The sequence below is a fragment of the Homalodisca vitripennis genome, chromosome 3 (assembly GCF_021130785.1).
Source record: "Homalodisca vitripennis isolate AUS2020 chromosome 3, UT_GWSS_2.1, whole genome shotgun sequence".
Lineage (NCBI taxonomy): Eukaryota > Metazoa > Arthropoda > Insecta > Hemiptera > Cicadellidae > Homalodisca > Homalodisca vitripennis.
In genome coordinates this window covers 114638788-114654598 of record NC_060209.1, presented here as the reverse complement: position 1 = coordinate 114654598, position 15811 = coordinate 114638788, and the positions used below count along the sequence as shown (strand labels likewise).

General features: G+C 33.7%; 1 protein-coding gene across 1 annotated transcript in view; it reads right to left on the bottom strand.

Annotated features, from left to right (window-relative positions):
* Positions 1 to 1277: 1277 nt before the first annotated feature.
* Positions 1278 to 15811, bottom strand: part of LOC124357344 (MD-2-related lipid-recognition protein-like) — a 37478-nt gene continuing 22944 nt past the window's right edge. The window contains exon 4 of the mRNA XM_046809052.1: positions 1278 to 2948. Coding sequence (XP_046665008.1) covers positions 2859 to 2948 — 90 coding nt within the window. The 3' untranslated portion in view covers positions 1278 to 2858. The remainder of the gene's footprint in view (positions 2949 to 15811) is intronic.

Below are 15811 nucleotides of genomic sequence, written 5' to 3'. Positions count from 1 at the left end.
TAAGCACACATTTTAGAAAAAATGTTCTGAAGATGATATTTTCTTAATAAAAGTAATCTAATCAAATTCATTACAATTTAAAATAAATATGCACATATCAACTATTAATATCTCAGTAAAGATAAACACATTTATCTCACAGGAACACTAATCACACCGTGGTCCAAGGGTCAGACCTAGAATAATTCCACAAATGCTGGGAACAGGACATTATTGGAGACTTCTGTTGACTAGTTCTTGTTATTAACATCTGAGACTAGGTTTGGATTGTCTTGGGATTGATACCTTTTACTAATTTTAGCAATTTTAATAGATTTTTTTCATTTAAAAATGATTGACCTTTAAAACCAAATACCTGGGAATAGTGTTAAACCATGCACGCTGACCACCACACTGGCTGCAATCACCCGCATCAACCTGAGGAAAGCCTCCTGTAATGGTTTCTCCTCGCTGATTAAGCCGACCTCTTCCTTTTCAGAGAAGACTAAGCAGCTAACTAGCATTTTTCCAGCCCTTATCTATGCTACAACTGCCTAGTACCATAGAACAACTGCCTTGACCAGAAATAGGCTAGAAGCCTTCCAAAACTCCACAATGTGCATTTCTTAACTTGCCATGATATGTCAGAAACACCGTGATACTTCTTACCATGGGTCTACCATTGATCCACAACTACCAAGGCTCTACTCAGCGGCTGAACAGTCTGAGTGGGATCAGATCAAGGAGTGGGTTTCCCGGGAGGGTGCCCCCCACCCCGGAATCTTCCAAGACCTAGAGCATTGTTGAACATCCCACACTAGATAACGTCACTAACCCAACGACTGCCCATCCCACCTGATTTTACTCTTTATTGAACTCATTTTTTGCCTAAAGTAGAGTTTTCAGACCTAGGTATACATATGTTTTCTTTATCAGGGCAACACTGCTAATGCTATTATGGCACCGGAAATACCATAGACTGGAAGTAGATTGCAATAGTCAGAAGTAGATGCTCTTTGACCAATAAACACTTTTTAGACATACTTACCACAGCCAGAAGTACTCAAACACATACCAATCTCATGTTTACCATTTGAAGCACATAATCATGAATAATACAATAATATGATGAGATAATCTTTGAAAATCTCTAGCTTTATCTAACAATGTAATTTTTCTCGGTTTACATAGCTTCAAGTTTCATATAGTTTTATTTGTAGTTTATAAGTCAAGTACAGAAATTATATGCAAGATGTTTTTAGGACATGAAATAACAAATTGTTTGTTGCACAAAAACAGAAGCTTAAAATATGAATTTATTCATCAATACTGTTTTTTTTTTACTTAATAAATCATGCTATAAAGCTAACATGGATTAAAATGTCCAACAATACATTGAATGATTCTACAATGTAAAACATTACTCTATTACTGTCTTACTGTAATAATTCCACTACTCACCTCATTCAGTGGTAGCCTATTATTAAAATGCAACCCAAAAGCTTTTTGTTTTTGTTATATCACAACAGAGCCAGGACAAAATTACCAATTTATAAAAGTTTCCAAGAGGGAACACTTTTTTTCTTTTTAATTATAATCAAATAAAAACAGTACACACACATATATATATATATATATATATATATATATATATATATATATATATATAATTTAGTATTTTATTATCAATCTTTGTTCTATAACTATATTAAATAAAATATAGCTTTTGTCATAAAAATAAATAAAATACTAAATTTAAAATAAATAATAACAAATCTTTAGTACTGAAAATTACAACATTAACTTTAATTACTACACAATTATTATTCAATATATCTAGCTAATAAATTAGTTATGAATAACTTCTGAAAATCTAGCTAGTTTTGGTCTAAATTTTTGTTATTTGTGACATACTAAAATAGGTAAACATGTACAGTATATTGCAAATTTGTTTCGTGTAATATTTTGTGTGCCACATAATAAATTAGTTATTATGGAAAATAGTACCGTATGTATATCTATTATCTCAAAATTAACTTTTTTATAATTTTTATGTAAACATTCATATATGCAAAGTAGACTATGTCAGGAAATACATAGACACTTTTTTCAAAATAAATCATTTTTAAATAAAAAAAAATAAATGTTTGTTAAAATATTACACACACAGAAAGCAAATTATAAAGCACACAGGGACTAATGTGTTATGGTAGCATGGTGTTTGTATCAGATGATTCTAATAACAGTGTAAATCATATTAACTATACAGTTTCATGATGTATATTTGTTCATTTAAACAGATATGCTGTCTGACAGATTCTAATAACAGTGTAAATCATATTAACTATACAGTTTCATGATGTATATTTGTTCATTTAAACAGATATGCTGTCTGACAGATATGTTTAGAAACAATTTCACAAAGTCTTACAGCTTTGTTTTATTTTCAACTTCTGTTCATGTGTATTTTTAAGCTAAAATGAGGCCAATCTGTTTCAGACCAATAAAATGCTTTAAAGTAATCAGCTAATACTCTATCATGGGTTTGACAATTTTTATTGCAACACTCACCTTAATTTGTAAACTCATTCCTATTGACACATTCACAAATTGCAATGTTACTTTGAACATACAAGTCAAATTATAAATATAAAATCTTATTATTGTCAACTCCCAATGGTATGACAAGTTATGTTGCGTTTAGATCCAGTTTCTATTACTGAATAAATTTGGAAAATATTCAATGAACTTTTTAAACATTTCACAATAATTCTGATAAAAGATTACTCTTAGATTAACAAAATTAAATAGTTTTATTTCTATAGTAAGTAAACACATTAAAATTTAACTGTCTTAAATATATATTTGTTTTAACTTTTTTAGTAGGCTAACTGTAAATTGTATTTAAAACAACACTGCTGATGGTGGTTGTCTTCATTCCACAGTTTCCACTTGACTTGGTGGGTGGCCTGGAACAACATGATACATCAATATCACTATTCACTGCCCCAACTTAAGCTAGTAACCTACTTTATATCTATATATATAAAAATGAATGTTTGTATGTTTGTCCTTTATGGAATCGTGAACTATTGGACCGATCATGATGAAAATTTGTACGTATATGTATTTTTCCACGGAGAAGGTTTATAAGCTATGCCCATCCCTTTCCCGATTCAGGATGCCGCCCCACTGGTTACAGAAATACCCATAAGAAATGCATTGCAGCAAACATATGTTAACGTCTTTTCAAATTTTTAATCAGCTGTTCTTTGTAAACATATATTACACTTATAGTTTTAAAGCATAGAGTAAGCTTAAGAGAAACGACAAATTTTGTTTAAACTGTTTTTGCAATCACTGTTAAACATAGACTTTACTATCCAGATAATACAATTCAAATTTGACGTAAAAATTCACCTTTAACTGCAATATTTATTTAATATAAACCATGCTCATGCTTGATCAGAAGAGTAATGCAGATATCATAATTACTATCTTACATTGGCTACAAATATAAAGAATGTTATAAAATCAACCTTAGTTGTTTTTTTTGACAGAAGTATGGTTCTCAAAACTCCGTGTGTACATATTCTCTCGATCGAGACAACAAAGCAAGCTCAATCGTGGCATCGGAGATATAACTAATTTAATCTAAAATTTATTATAGTAAAAAAAAAAAATTTACTAAGTAATATAAGGACTTCGGTTCTTAAGATTTGCGTGCGAAGCCGTGGGTAACAGCTAGATAGAGGCAGGAATATGGTACATACCTTCATAATACGCCCAAGAGGCTCACGATGGAACGACTATCAATTATCTCAGCAATGTTTAGAATGTGATAGAAAAAGAATAAGTGAATATAGTGTACTGTTTTCAACGGGAAATTGCGTGCGAAGCCGCGGGCAACTTTTGCAAAAAATTATTGAAATGCGCAGCAAAGCGCGCCGGGCCCGCTAGTATTATATAAAAAGGACAAGCGATAAAATGAAGTGTGACTCATTTTCTTGTCTTCAGTCAAGTGGCTCTGCTCAAATTAAAGTTAGTAATAACTGTTTCTTCCCAGTTGGCAAATTACTTACCGCAAGGTTTTGAATAAGGAATTTTGTATGGCTTTTTACTTCCAGTGATAATGCTGATCACTCTGCCAGATCTACTATGTCAATAAACAATATTCCAGTATTGTTTCATAAGTTAATAACTGTTCTCCTGAACACGTATGCTATCTATTAGGGAATTGTAGAAACCCATTCTCTTAGTTTCCATTGAGTCTAATAGAGAGCATTGACTTTTTTCCTGTTTCTTCTCATTTATAATTTCCTGCTGATTCACTGAATAACTCATATTTTTCAAAACAGTAGAATAGTAAAATCAAACGCTTGATTTCATTTCATATTTGGTTATACTTGATTATGCATTTGTTTTAGTGGTAAACTTATTTTTATCTAGTTGGTGGATGTGATATTTATGGATTGGTAGAGATGGTTAGGAAATCAATGTTTTGTAATATTAAGGATTTTATAGAATGCCGTGAGAAAAACTATCAAATGTATTTCTATCGATGATGAATAACAAAATTGGCTATTGTCATCATTCCAATGATGATGAAAACGATAAGGACGGATAAAGACTAAGTCCACTAGCAGTGGTGGGGGATACGAGATGGATGTGCGACAGGTGTGATATATTACACATAACACAGGTACGATGGGAAGAGTTGATGTGACATTATGCTGTATCATCTCAGAATGTTTCAGAACCTTTTACGCCTCTAAAAACTTCTGAAGATACAAGATACACTTTATTGACCTGAAATTAGATTATCTAGTTTCTTGTCTCAGTATTCATATAAAGCATACTGACAAATGTTCATATAAATTTATGTTATGTATTAATACATTTTAAAATTTGGATAGTAAATGTAAAAATATTTTAATTTATATAAAGAGCATTGTTGTGTTTTGTAAACTAACTTGCTTAGTCATACACAAAATAACAAAATCAAAATAACTGACTTTTTGCAGCATGACTGCTGTGAAAAAACTCACCATTCAATGAGGCTTCATCAACTTTGTGTCTAAAATACTGGCTCGTTATCATCACAATAACTTTGAACAGTTCATGAGACTGAATCAAAATAAAACTAACTAAAGCGCAGGAATGTTATCAATTCAAAAATACATGTTTATAAAACATCTATTTAAAATCAGAAATTTGTAGACACCAATAATGAGTGTGTCATTTAAAATTATCTGTTGATTTTAATTCCTGTGGTAATTGAATCCTTAAATATGCAAATAAAGATTTTAAATCAAAATGTGTTGTGTTGTTCTCTAAGGAAGAATTAACTGCTGATAATAATGGAAAATTGAGGTTGCCATGTACTTAAGGAATGATGATCAGTGAAGTATTTTTGACTAATCTGCTGTTATGAAAAAAGGATCTTTTCCGTCAACTCACTACCAGTAATTTTTTTATTCTAATTTGTAATATTTTAGCTCTCAAGCATTAGCAATCAGCCTTTTGGAGTTTTACATTTTTCTGATCGGTATTAACTTATGGGATATTGTAGTTTGTTGCCATCAGCGATCTCTGATGTTGCCCAGCTTTATTGGCCAGAGGCATTACTGTCTGCCTGTTGAACTACTAGTTCCTTTTATGAGGTTTTTTTATGTTCGGACTGTCCGAAACTTAATTGTTTTTTTAGGATTGAGAACTAAAAAAATTAAAAACTCAAAGACAAAAATACTGGTGTATTTTATTATTAGAATTAATGGAAAAGGTCCAAAAAATATCTTTACACATCTAACACTGACCCAGTTCTTGAACCTATAGACGTGTTTTGATCACCTCATATAATTAGCATTTATTATTAAACAAAGTCATTTTATAGCGCCTAAATTAAGTTTGTAAATGTGCACAACTTTCTATAATGATTTTAACAATTCTTATATGGTTAAATCTCGTTAGTACAAACCTCAATAAAAACAAATTCCTCAATAAGATGAATTTTTTCAAATCCCTTGAAACTTTTGTAACACACAATGCTAAAAACACCTCTATACAACATAGCAATTAGATAAAAACCCCCATTAGGATTTTTTTGTGATTTGGGCTAAGACTGATTAACCTGAGGTCAAGTACCTGGGCGTGATCCTAGATAGGGTTCTAAACTGGGGACCTCATCTAGAAAGGGTCATTGCCAGGGGGAAGTGGTCTCTAATGCAATGCAGACGTGTGATAGGTGGGCCCTGGGGACTGAAGCCGAGGCTCTTGTACTGGCTTTATGTTTCCATGGTCAGACCTGCACTAATGTACGGAGCTGTCGTATGGTGGCCAAAAATGGAGGCGAAGACGGTGGTAGCTCGTCTGGCGGGTATCCAAAGGATGGCCTGCCTTGCTATCACTGGGGCTTTTCCTAGTGCGCCAGGTGCGGCTCTGGATTGTTGTCTTAACCTCGCCCCCCTGGACATTGTCATTTGGGCTATGGCCAGAAGGAGTGCCTACTGTCTTCAGCAGATGGGACTCTGGTCGGGCTGCAGCGGTGGGCACTGCAGAATTAGCACTCTGATACAGGAGGATGTTCTGCACATGATCTCTGATCAGATGCCACAAAAATTTTCCTTTGACAAACCCTTTAGGATTATTTTACCCTGAAGGGATGATTGGTCAGAGGGAAAGAAACCTCTTCCACCAGCGGAGCTTGAATAGTTCACAGACGGCTCTAAAACAAAAAGCGGCACAGGCGCTGGAATTCTGGGAGTGAGACCATGTAGGGAGCTGGTGGTCCCTATGGGTCCGTATCCGACAGTCTTTCAAGCGGAGGTCGCAGCTATTATGGAATGTGCTCGTGAGAATCTTCGTCTGGGATATAGGAGCAAGACGATTAATATTTTCACGGACAGTCAGGCAGCGATGATGGCGCTGGATTCTTGCGTGATCAAATCCCAAACTGGTTTGGGATTGCTATCAGGCTGTTTCCTCCCTTGCCAGAATCAACAATGTAATTGTTTGTTGGGTTCCTGGTCATGAGGGGATTCTTGGGAACGAAAGAGCTGATGCCCTGGCCAACCAGGGCTCAGCGACAATTTGACGGGCCCTCAACCGTTCTGCGGTGTTCCAAGGTGTGAATCATCTAGGGTTGTCTCGAAATGGATTCGCGCGGAGCATGAGAGAAGGTGGAGGTTGCATCTGGGTTTGAGAGTGAGTAGAATGGTATTAGAGTCACCTTCCTCCAAGGTGGCTTCAGACCTTCTCTCATTAAACAGATCAATGTCTTCTAAGGTCATTGGTCTCATTACGGGGCATAGTCACCTGAGGAAGCATCTTCACAGAGTTGGCATCCTTCAGGAGGATCCGCTCTGTGGAAGGTGTAATGAGCAGGAGGAGACTGCTGAGCATCTGCTCTTTGATTGCCCTGCAATAGCAAGAGAACGGTATGCCATCTTTGGTAGTTTGGACAGGGGTGGTGAATTTTCCCAGGAGGACTTGATGGTTGTTTTCGGCGGTTTGTTGAACTGCTGAAGTTGTAGACTGGTGGGCCTCATGGTGTGTTTCCGGGGTGCGCAAAAAGCCCTTGAGGCTTAAGTGCATGGCTGTAGGCCGCCCCAAGGGGAAAAAAAGAAAAAAAAAACCTCTATACAATAAATAATCTAGAACAAAACCTCTACAAGACGAACACGCTCTACAGGATGACTATTTTACGCTCTCAACCTATATAGTAAGTAGTTTTCAAAAACAAACAGTGACTCAAACGTATGTCTCAACATGAAATTGCAACTGATGCACCTCACCTGATCTGATCTTCAGGACTGGTGCAAAGATAACGAAATACTGGGAGCCAAGAAATAGAGTTTGAGTAATTTGTTGACTTCAATGATGAAGTAGCAATATGAACATCATGAAGAGTGATTCGTTAGTGTGATCTAACCGATGAAGATATACTGACTTCTGTTCAACCCTCAAATCCTCAAGAAGATGAAGCAGCTGAAGATGATGAGGAGGATGCACGGCTGAACTGTCCACGAAAGAAGTTATTGATATACTAAAGTTTTTTTATGGAGAAAAAATGTTTAAATGAAAGTGTAGTAAACAATTTTGTTTAACTATATTCCACAAAGTATTGTCGAGTTAGATTCCATTTTGGATATGGCAACCATTCATCCAGGTAAACAATCAAAAATTGATGACTTTTTCAAGAATTGATTGCAATTTTTTTGTAGAATATAGATCTGTTATGAATAAGTTTCTAAAACCATATGTGCCAGTGATTTAATACACACATGGATACTGTATTTTTTAAACTGTTGCAGTCTTTTTTTGAGCTAGGCCTACATTGAAAAATATCGTCAGTTACACTAACAATGATTTGTATTATTGAGGTTTGCCATAAAAATCTTTGTTTTACAGAAATTATTTCAGAGTGTAGAGAAACCTCTATAAGACGAATGACAGCCGTATTTAAACCTCAATAAAATGAACCTTTTTATTAAGAATACCTCGATATGGCGATTTGTTTTCCGTAGCCTTTGAAATTCGTCTTATCGAAGTTCGACTGTTACTCTGATTTTCTTACAGTTTATCGTTTTGCTATCACCAAGAACGAATTGTAGATCTCGATTTATCCAAATATATGTTTTAATTTATTGATTGCGGTATACTCTAATGGAATAGCACAGTACCACCTCGCGGCATGTTGTACTCTGAACAATTAGTGCTAAAAATGTAACCTAGGTGGTTCAGTGTCAGCTTAGCATTTACTGGAAATGATTGTTCCCTGTCAGTGAAAAGAACCAGTATCCCTTATTATATTCTATCAGATTCGTGGCTTTTTGTTTTTTTGTACCAGTGTGGTGTTTATAATTTTATTTTGAATACAAAATGCCACTTTTACATTGAAAAATAATATCTATTCTTCGTGATTGAAACGGATGACGCTAATGAGTGAGAATGATAAAATTACTCATGAAGGAAGATGAGCAGGATGTAAATAGTGTAAAATATGTATTTACTTTTATAATTATTTATGAAATGTTTAAAAAACAATAAAACTAACTTTTTTTAAACAACATTTTATTAGCATATTACTTTGGTTGAAGAGGAATGTAAATAATGTCAAACCTTGTCATCAATAGACTAATAACCTATTAGATTGGGAAAATCCCACCCAGAGGAATAACTTAAAAACTCTGGTTTAGTTGGCTTTGTGATAGTTGTGCTTTGTGATAGATGGCAGCAGTGAGTGAGTGGATAGCCATTTTTTATGGGTTGTAACTAGTTTGTTCTATTCTGAAATATTCTGTTCTGTACTATAACTTAATTTTTGGTTCCAATCTCTAAACAATAATAAATGTGGCACTGCTGAGGTCTCAGTGAATGATGATGAGCCAACTAAAGAAATATGGTTTAGAAATCAGGGTCAACTATAATTATACAGTGATATTGGGAACTCTACGTAAAAATCCAGTATATAGAAAAATAAAAAAGGAGTGCATCTACACTGGTTATAAGAAGTGAAATAAAGAAAAAAAATCAAATTTCAATAAAAGCAGAAAAGTGGTTTCTTACTATTTTTAAACAGATTAAGAAAACTATGACCAACATTGTCAAAGGATTTAGGGTGATACATATTGTAGCTGAAATTGACTTTTAGAAATTCAGTAATCTATAACTTGATCAGGTGATTTCTAATGTATTTGATAAACGGTACTGTAAAATTTTACATTTTTTCCCTCTATGATATCATTAATTAATTCAGGTATAGACCATAATATAGGTATACCAAAGGAAGCAAGTGTTGTGGCATTTAGTTGTATTTATAGTTTCTGGTATAGGACTGTAGTACTATGGAGGAGGGTTTAGTGTTCAAGGAGCTGTAATCAATGCAATTGTGCTGTGCTTGGAGTTTGAAGATGCTTGAAGATTACTTTCACGAGTTTGACGAGTATTTCCCTGTACAGTAGAACCCCTCATATCCGGCCACCACGGGACCGAGCCCCTGGCCGGATAACGATTCGGCCGGATAAACCAACCTACAGTACACAGCACTTGACGAAACAAAACAATTGTACTGTACTGTACTAACCGCACTGGAAATAATCAACGAACTGTTTACAGGTTAAACGTATTAGCTCAACTGAGGACAACACAGGAAAATGTAAACAAATAGATACACAAAAATAACGCAAGAGTCGTGGGAGACTAGTGCGTGCAACTGCGCGTCTGCAAGCCGTGGTAAATAAATTTCGATATTGGCTTCCGGGAAGTGGCCGGATAAACCGAGGTGCGGTAAAACCGAGGCCGGATATGAGGGGTTCTACTGTACTCTTATCAATCTTTTGATGATTAACCGTTAAAATAGTTAGCATGTCTGAACATAGTAAGGATTGACATTCTCCTCGTGTCAATGGAAGCTGCTCAATTTGCCAATCCAAAAATTCACCCAGCTTATAGGATTGATATTATTGGATTAATCTCATGTTTATCACCAAAGGCTATTAGTTGTCTCGGTGAGAGGAAATTGAATGTATTATATTCAGAACTAAAAACAAAATCACCAGCATAGTTAGTTGATTATTTCAACAAATATGTCTAACAACAAAATCCACAATACTTAAAATAGTACAACTCTAGAGGATATTTTTTATGCTTCGTGCAAAGAGTCATCATGTAATGCTAACTAGTGTGACACAAATGTACTACTGAACATGTCAAAGTTACTGATGAGTCATTACTAGTTCCTGCCAACCCACATGCTGATTTCAGCGTGATGCTGGTTTATCAAACCAAACCCACTCATCTAGAGCCAAGAAAATGAGTCACAGTCTGCTCACATGTCGGTTCTCTAAATGAGGAACATGTTCATTTATTAATCAGGGTAAAACCATGCTATCAATTCCTTTATATGAAACCATAACATTAAATACTTTAACATCATTTCACATAGATTTATGGAATAGAAATTCCTAAAGAGTACAAATCCTACAGTTTTATATGACTGACATTTTCAATTCAAATATATTGTGTAAACCATATTTGTATGCGATCTGCAATAAATAATAATAATAGGAATAAATACTTTAATTTATTTGTATATTAAAAATAAAATTTTATATTATATGTTTTAAGAATAGTAGAGATGGTTAATTTATTAATGTGTTAAATTTTAATTATAACACGTTAAAATATTACATTAATTTCATCACTTTGTGTAAATGTAATTATTTCTTTATTTTATTATCTTTATTATTTTTTGTTTTATTCTTAGATAATATTTAATAAATGTTTTAAATTTTACATTGCAACAGGTTAAGTGTAAGAAAGGGCCATGCGGCCCTAACTTTGCCTGTAAAAATAAAGAATGTTTCATTTAATTTCATTTCATTTCATCTGTGTACCCTTTGATGTCTATTGAGATGTTAGTTACATATTTCACCACTAGATTGCACACAATCAGATTATTTTAGTGCTGCAAGTGCAGAATACCAATATGCAAAAAAGCATGTTTTAATCTGTATTATATTTGAAAAAAAAAACTCTAAGTGTAGCACATTTGTGTATAATATTGTTAATGGATTGTTGCTATGTTCAAATGAGACACTGTGAAATGTTTGTAAATATTTAGTGTAGAATGATGTTTTATTATAACATGTGTACACAATTATTTTAATAATTTGGTTTACCACAGAATTTAATATTTTTTAAATCAAAGGACAGAAAAAGAAGGGCTTTTATCTCTTTAGAGATGATTTTTTTATCTTGAAAAATATCTGCATTCTATAGAGAAGCATGATTTTTGGACCACCACTCAAGTGTTAATAAATCTTTGTTTTACTGCCACTTGTAGAGTTCCATTCCTAAATATATGACATCAGTAGACTATGGCACTCACTTTACGTTTGGATTCAGTGAATATATTCTCAGAACCTACTAACAAATAATAAGTGAGGTATGTGGTGTAGAACACATCAGTTTATTAAATCATGTTTGCATGTCTACTAGACTTGAGTCTGATGACTCGAAACATGATTACATATAATCCATCAGCAAGGACAATAATTAATTAGGGTACAATTTGGTGGAGTGTAGTGATGAAGTTGTAGTGATTCAAGAGAACTTCAAGGCTCGAATTTATAACCTCTTATTTTTCTTGTTGTTGATTTATGATATAGCATCTATCCTGAACTACACCCAGCTGCTGATGATTTTAAGATCTATTTACTAATCATGGGAGTTGCAGACCAATTAGTTCTTCAATAAGCTGCTGGTCTTGATATAAAAGTGGATTGTAATGAACAGTGTATCCCAAAACCTCAGCTAAACATAGTTAATGTTTTATTTCTTAAACTATTCCTTTTACTTTCTTTTCAGGGTTTGCACTTTAGAATCAATATTTTGAATAGGATACTGATGTTTTGATAGGATTTCATGCTGATCTTTGAATAAGTTGGGTGTATTGTTCTGAAAGCTTGGAGAAACTGAAGTCTTTTCATGTCTACTGCTCAGTACTTCGACAAGAGTGAGTCATAGCTGATGTTTTGAAGATTCTAAGTTTGAATCTAAATTAACTATAACACAGTTGTCTGGAACCGGTGTCAGATTTTCATTAATGTAATGTAGAAATCATGGATGTGAAGAAAACACTCCTTCCTTAAAGATCTGATATTTCTCTTGTTGCTCTTTCCGCTTGTCTATTCTGGCTAACTTGTTTTTTACACCATCTAATTTTACAAAAGTTCAGACAGCTAATATCCTGAATTTTTGTATTGGTATAGACTTACTATTTTATTATACAGTAACCATTTACCACAAACAATATTGGTATAAGAAAATTATCAATACCTGCACGCTTCGTATCACTGCTGTGAAATGTTGCAGAACTGAGAAATATTCTACGCAAAACATTTGCAACCAAATGCTAGAGTAGCAGTGTGTGGTGTAAGTCAACGTTGGATACTGAACCATTTGTTAGAATAGTTAAGTATTAATTGTATGCTTGTTTGCACTACTATTTAAAATATTAAATAATGAAGACAGTTTTATAATTAGAAATTAGAACTTTTTCATAACACATAGGCATGGATAGTAGTTATTTATTCTAGATGTCAAGAAACATTGTATAAGAATGCTTTTTTTTTGTTATAAGAAATCAATATGGGAAATTTTCTAAGAAACAAATTGATTGTCAGACATGTTACTTTTCCTGGAGGTCAAATTAGACCATAGGAAAAGGGCTACATATACCAAATAATAAATGTTTTCTCGTTATGTCTTTTATACTTAACACACTTACCGTCTTTCAAAAACGTAAAATAGTTTTATCAGCATCAACCAATAAGATGAAGAGACTGAAAGTCATCAACTTTTACACTAAAATTATTAAAAAAAAAACTACTGTTTAAATAGTTTTTAAACACAATAATCTATTACTTGTTAGTGAAAAATAGAGATGTTTATATTTTATTTAAATTTTTTACCAAAAATCTAAAATATTCCATCTGCCACATTCAGAAGATGGTAAATTTTCAAGTGTGGCTGTCATCTCAAAATATCAAATTGAAGATGCATTATTAGTTTTGAAAGTTAATTTGATGTTAAATTCAATACTGATGATGATGTGACAATTCTAATGGTTGGTCTCTTAAATCATAACACTTTCAAAAATGTAGAAACATTATAAGCATATAAAGATGTTTCTTTAAAAAATGGACTTCTAGACTAAAGAAATGCAATCTCAGAAATTCTGTTTGTCAACATATCCACTTGTAATTATTCAATATTACTTTTATCGGCAATGTTATTTCTTAAAATATTTTATGGATACCATATCAAAATATTACAAGTTACAGTTAGAACGTCGGTTATCCGAACTAATTGGGACCTGAGGGTGTGTTCGGATAATCAAATGTTCGGATAATCAAACATATTTGTAATAATGCCCCATTTGAGGCGCTTACTGATAGGGTAAATTATTGATTAAGCATGTGGAAATTAAAACACACAACATATTTACGTATACATAATACTTTTACTATATTAATCAACTCTTTTATGTAATTTTGTACTGAAGTTAATATAATATTCACACATTTTATAAAGAGTAATGTCAAATTAAAAAAAAATAGAAACATAAAAATATGATAAAGTAACATTTTTAATACTGTAATGTATTGCATTGGAATTACTTTTGTAAAATAGTCTTTTTATTGTCTTTTGCTTTAAACTTGAGGACCGTTTTTTAGCTGCTAAGTCCCTAAGCCTCTTTAGCAGTAAAAGCTGAGTTGGGCAGCTCTACTCTTGCTTTTCAAGCCAAGACATCGCAGTATTAAATGCCGAAAAATCTTCTTCATGACTTGGACGATTCTTGGTGCTTTCTGCAGTATCTTTGTTACAGTCTTCATCGCTGTCATGCTGGGTGGTATCTTCAGCCAGCACCAGAAAAACAATTTCCTCATCATTAAGGATCTGGAAGCCTGGGTCATTGTCCATTGTTAGCCAATCTTCAGTATCTTGTATGTCACATTCTGAAAATCCAGGAATTTCTCCATACAACTCCAAAAATTCATCAACATCTTCCTGGTCTGTAACTTTAGGCTCTATGTTTTCACGAGTCTTTTCTAAAATTTTGTTCCAAGCATTTTTTAAGTTGCTTTCTTTCATGGTGCTCCAAGAGTCTGCTATCATGTAAGAACAATCTTTGACATTGAGTTTTTTGGCAAATTGCACAACACTTTCTTCATTGGCATCAGCAAGTAACAAGCGACGAAGAACTTGCTTTTTGTACATCCTTTTAAGCTTTTCTATAACGCCCTGGTCCATGGGCTGAAGTAACGCTGTCACGTTAGGTGGTAAATAGGTTACTTTAAAGTCCTCGTCGATTGAGTTCAATATTTCAAAATCCGGGTGGGTTGGGGCATTGTCTATAACGAGAAGTACTTTCCCCAGCTTATTGTTATCTTTTTTGTACTTTTTGACATCAGGGATAAAATTCATTAGTAAACCAGTCTAAAAAAATTTCACAATTAATCCACGCATTCTTTTGTGATTTGTAGGTAAGAGGTAAACAAGTCACATTTTTAAAACACCTAGGCTTTTTAGATTTGCTTATCATTAGGAGAGGCAATGCATGCGTACCAGTAGCGTTTGCTGCAACCATGATTGTTACACGCTCCTTGCTAACCTTAAATCCTGGCGCCGCCGCCTTTTCCTCGTTTTGATGCCAATGATTTTACGCGGCAGTGCCTTCCAATTAAGGCCTGTTTCATCAGCATTGTATACCAAATCCAATGAATATCCTTCATCTTTTAAACAGTTTGGAAAATGTCTCTTTATTATTTTTCTGCAGCTGCAGAATCTCCAGATAATATTTCACCTTGTATGTCAAGCTCACGTATACCATGGCGTGATTTAAAATTCTTCAACCACCCTGTACTAACCTTGAAGTCGGCTGACCCACCAAGTTTTTTATTGATTTGGATGGGCTTTTTCACAAAGCAAAGGGCCTGATATTGGTTCCCCTTTGTTCGCCTTTGAATGAACCATAGATACATCGCCTCTTCTAATTTTTTCATATTGAGGTCTTTTCATCGACTTCCTTTTTCTAGATCCATCTTCGCTGTCCAGTTTGGAGGCAAATTTAAGGATTTCAGATTTTTTACTTTTTATCTCTGATATTGTTGCCTTGCCAACGTTAAATTGTTTTGCTAAAGATGTCCCTGTTTCACCTTTTTCTAGTTTTCAATGATTTTTAATTTTGATTCAATAGATAAAAATTTCATTTCTGCTTTCTTTTATTAGGTTTACTAGAGGTCTGTTTATTACGCGGTGACGTTTG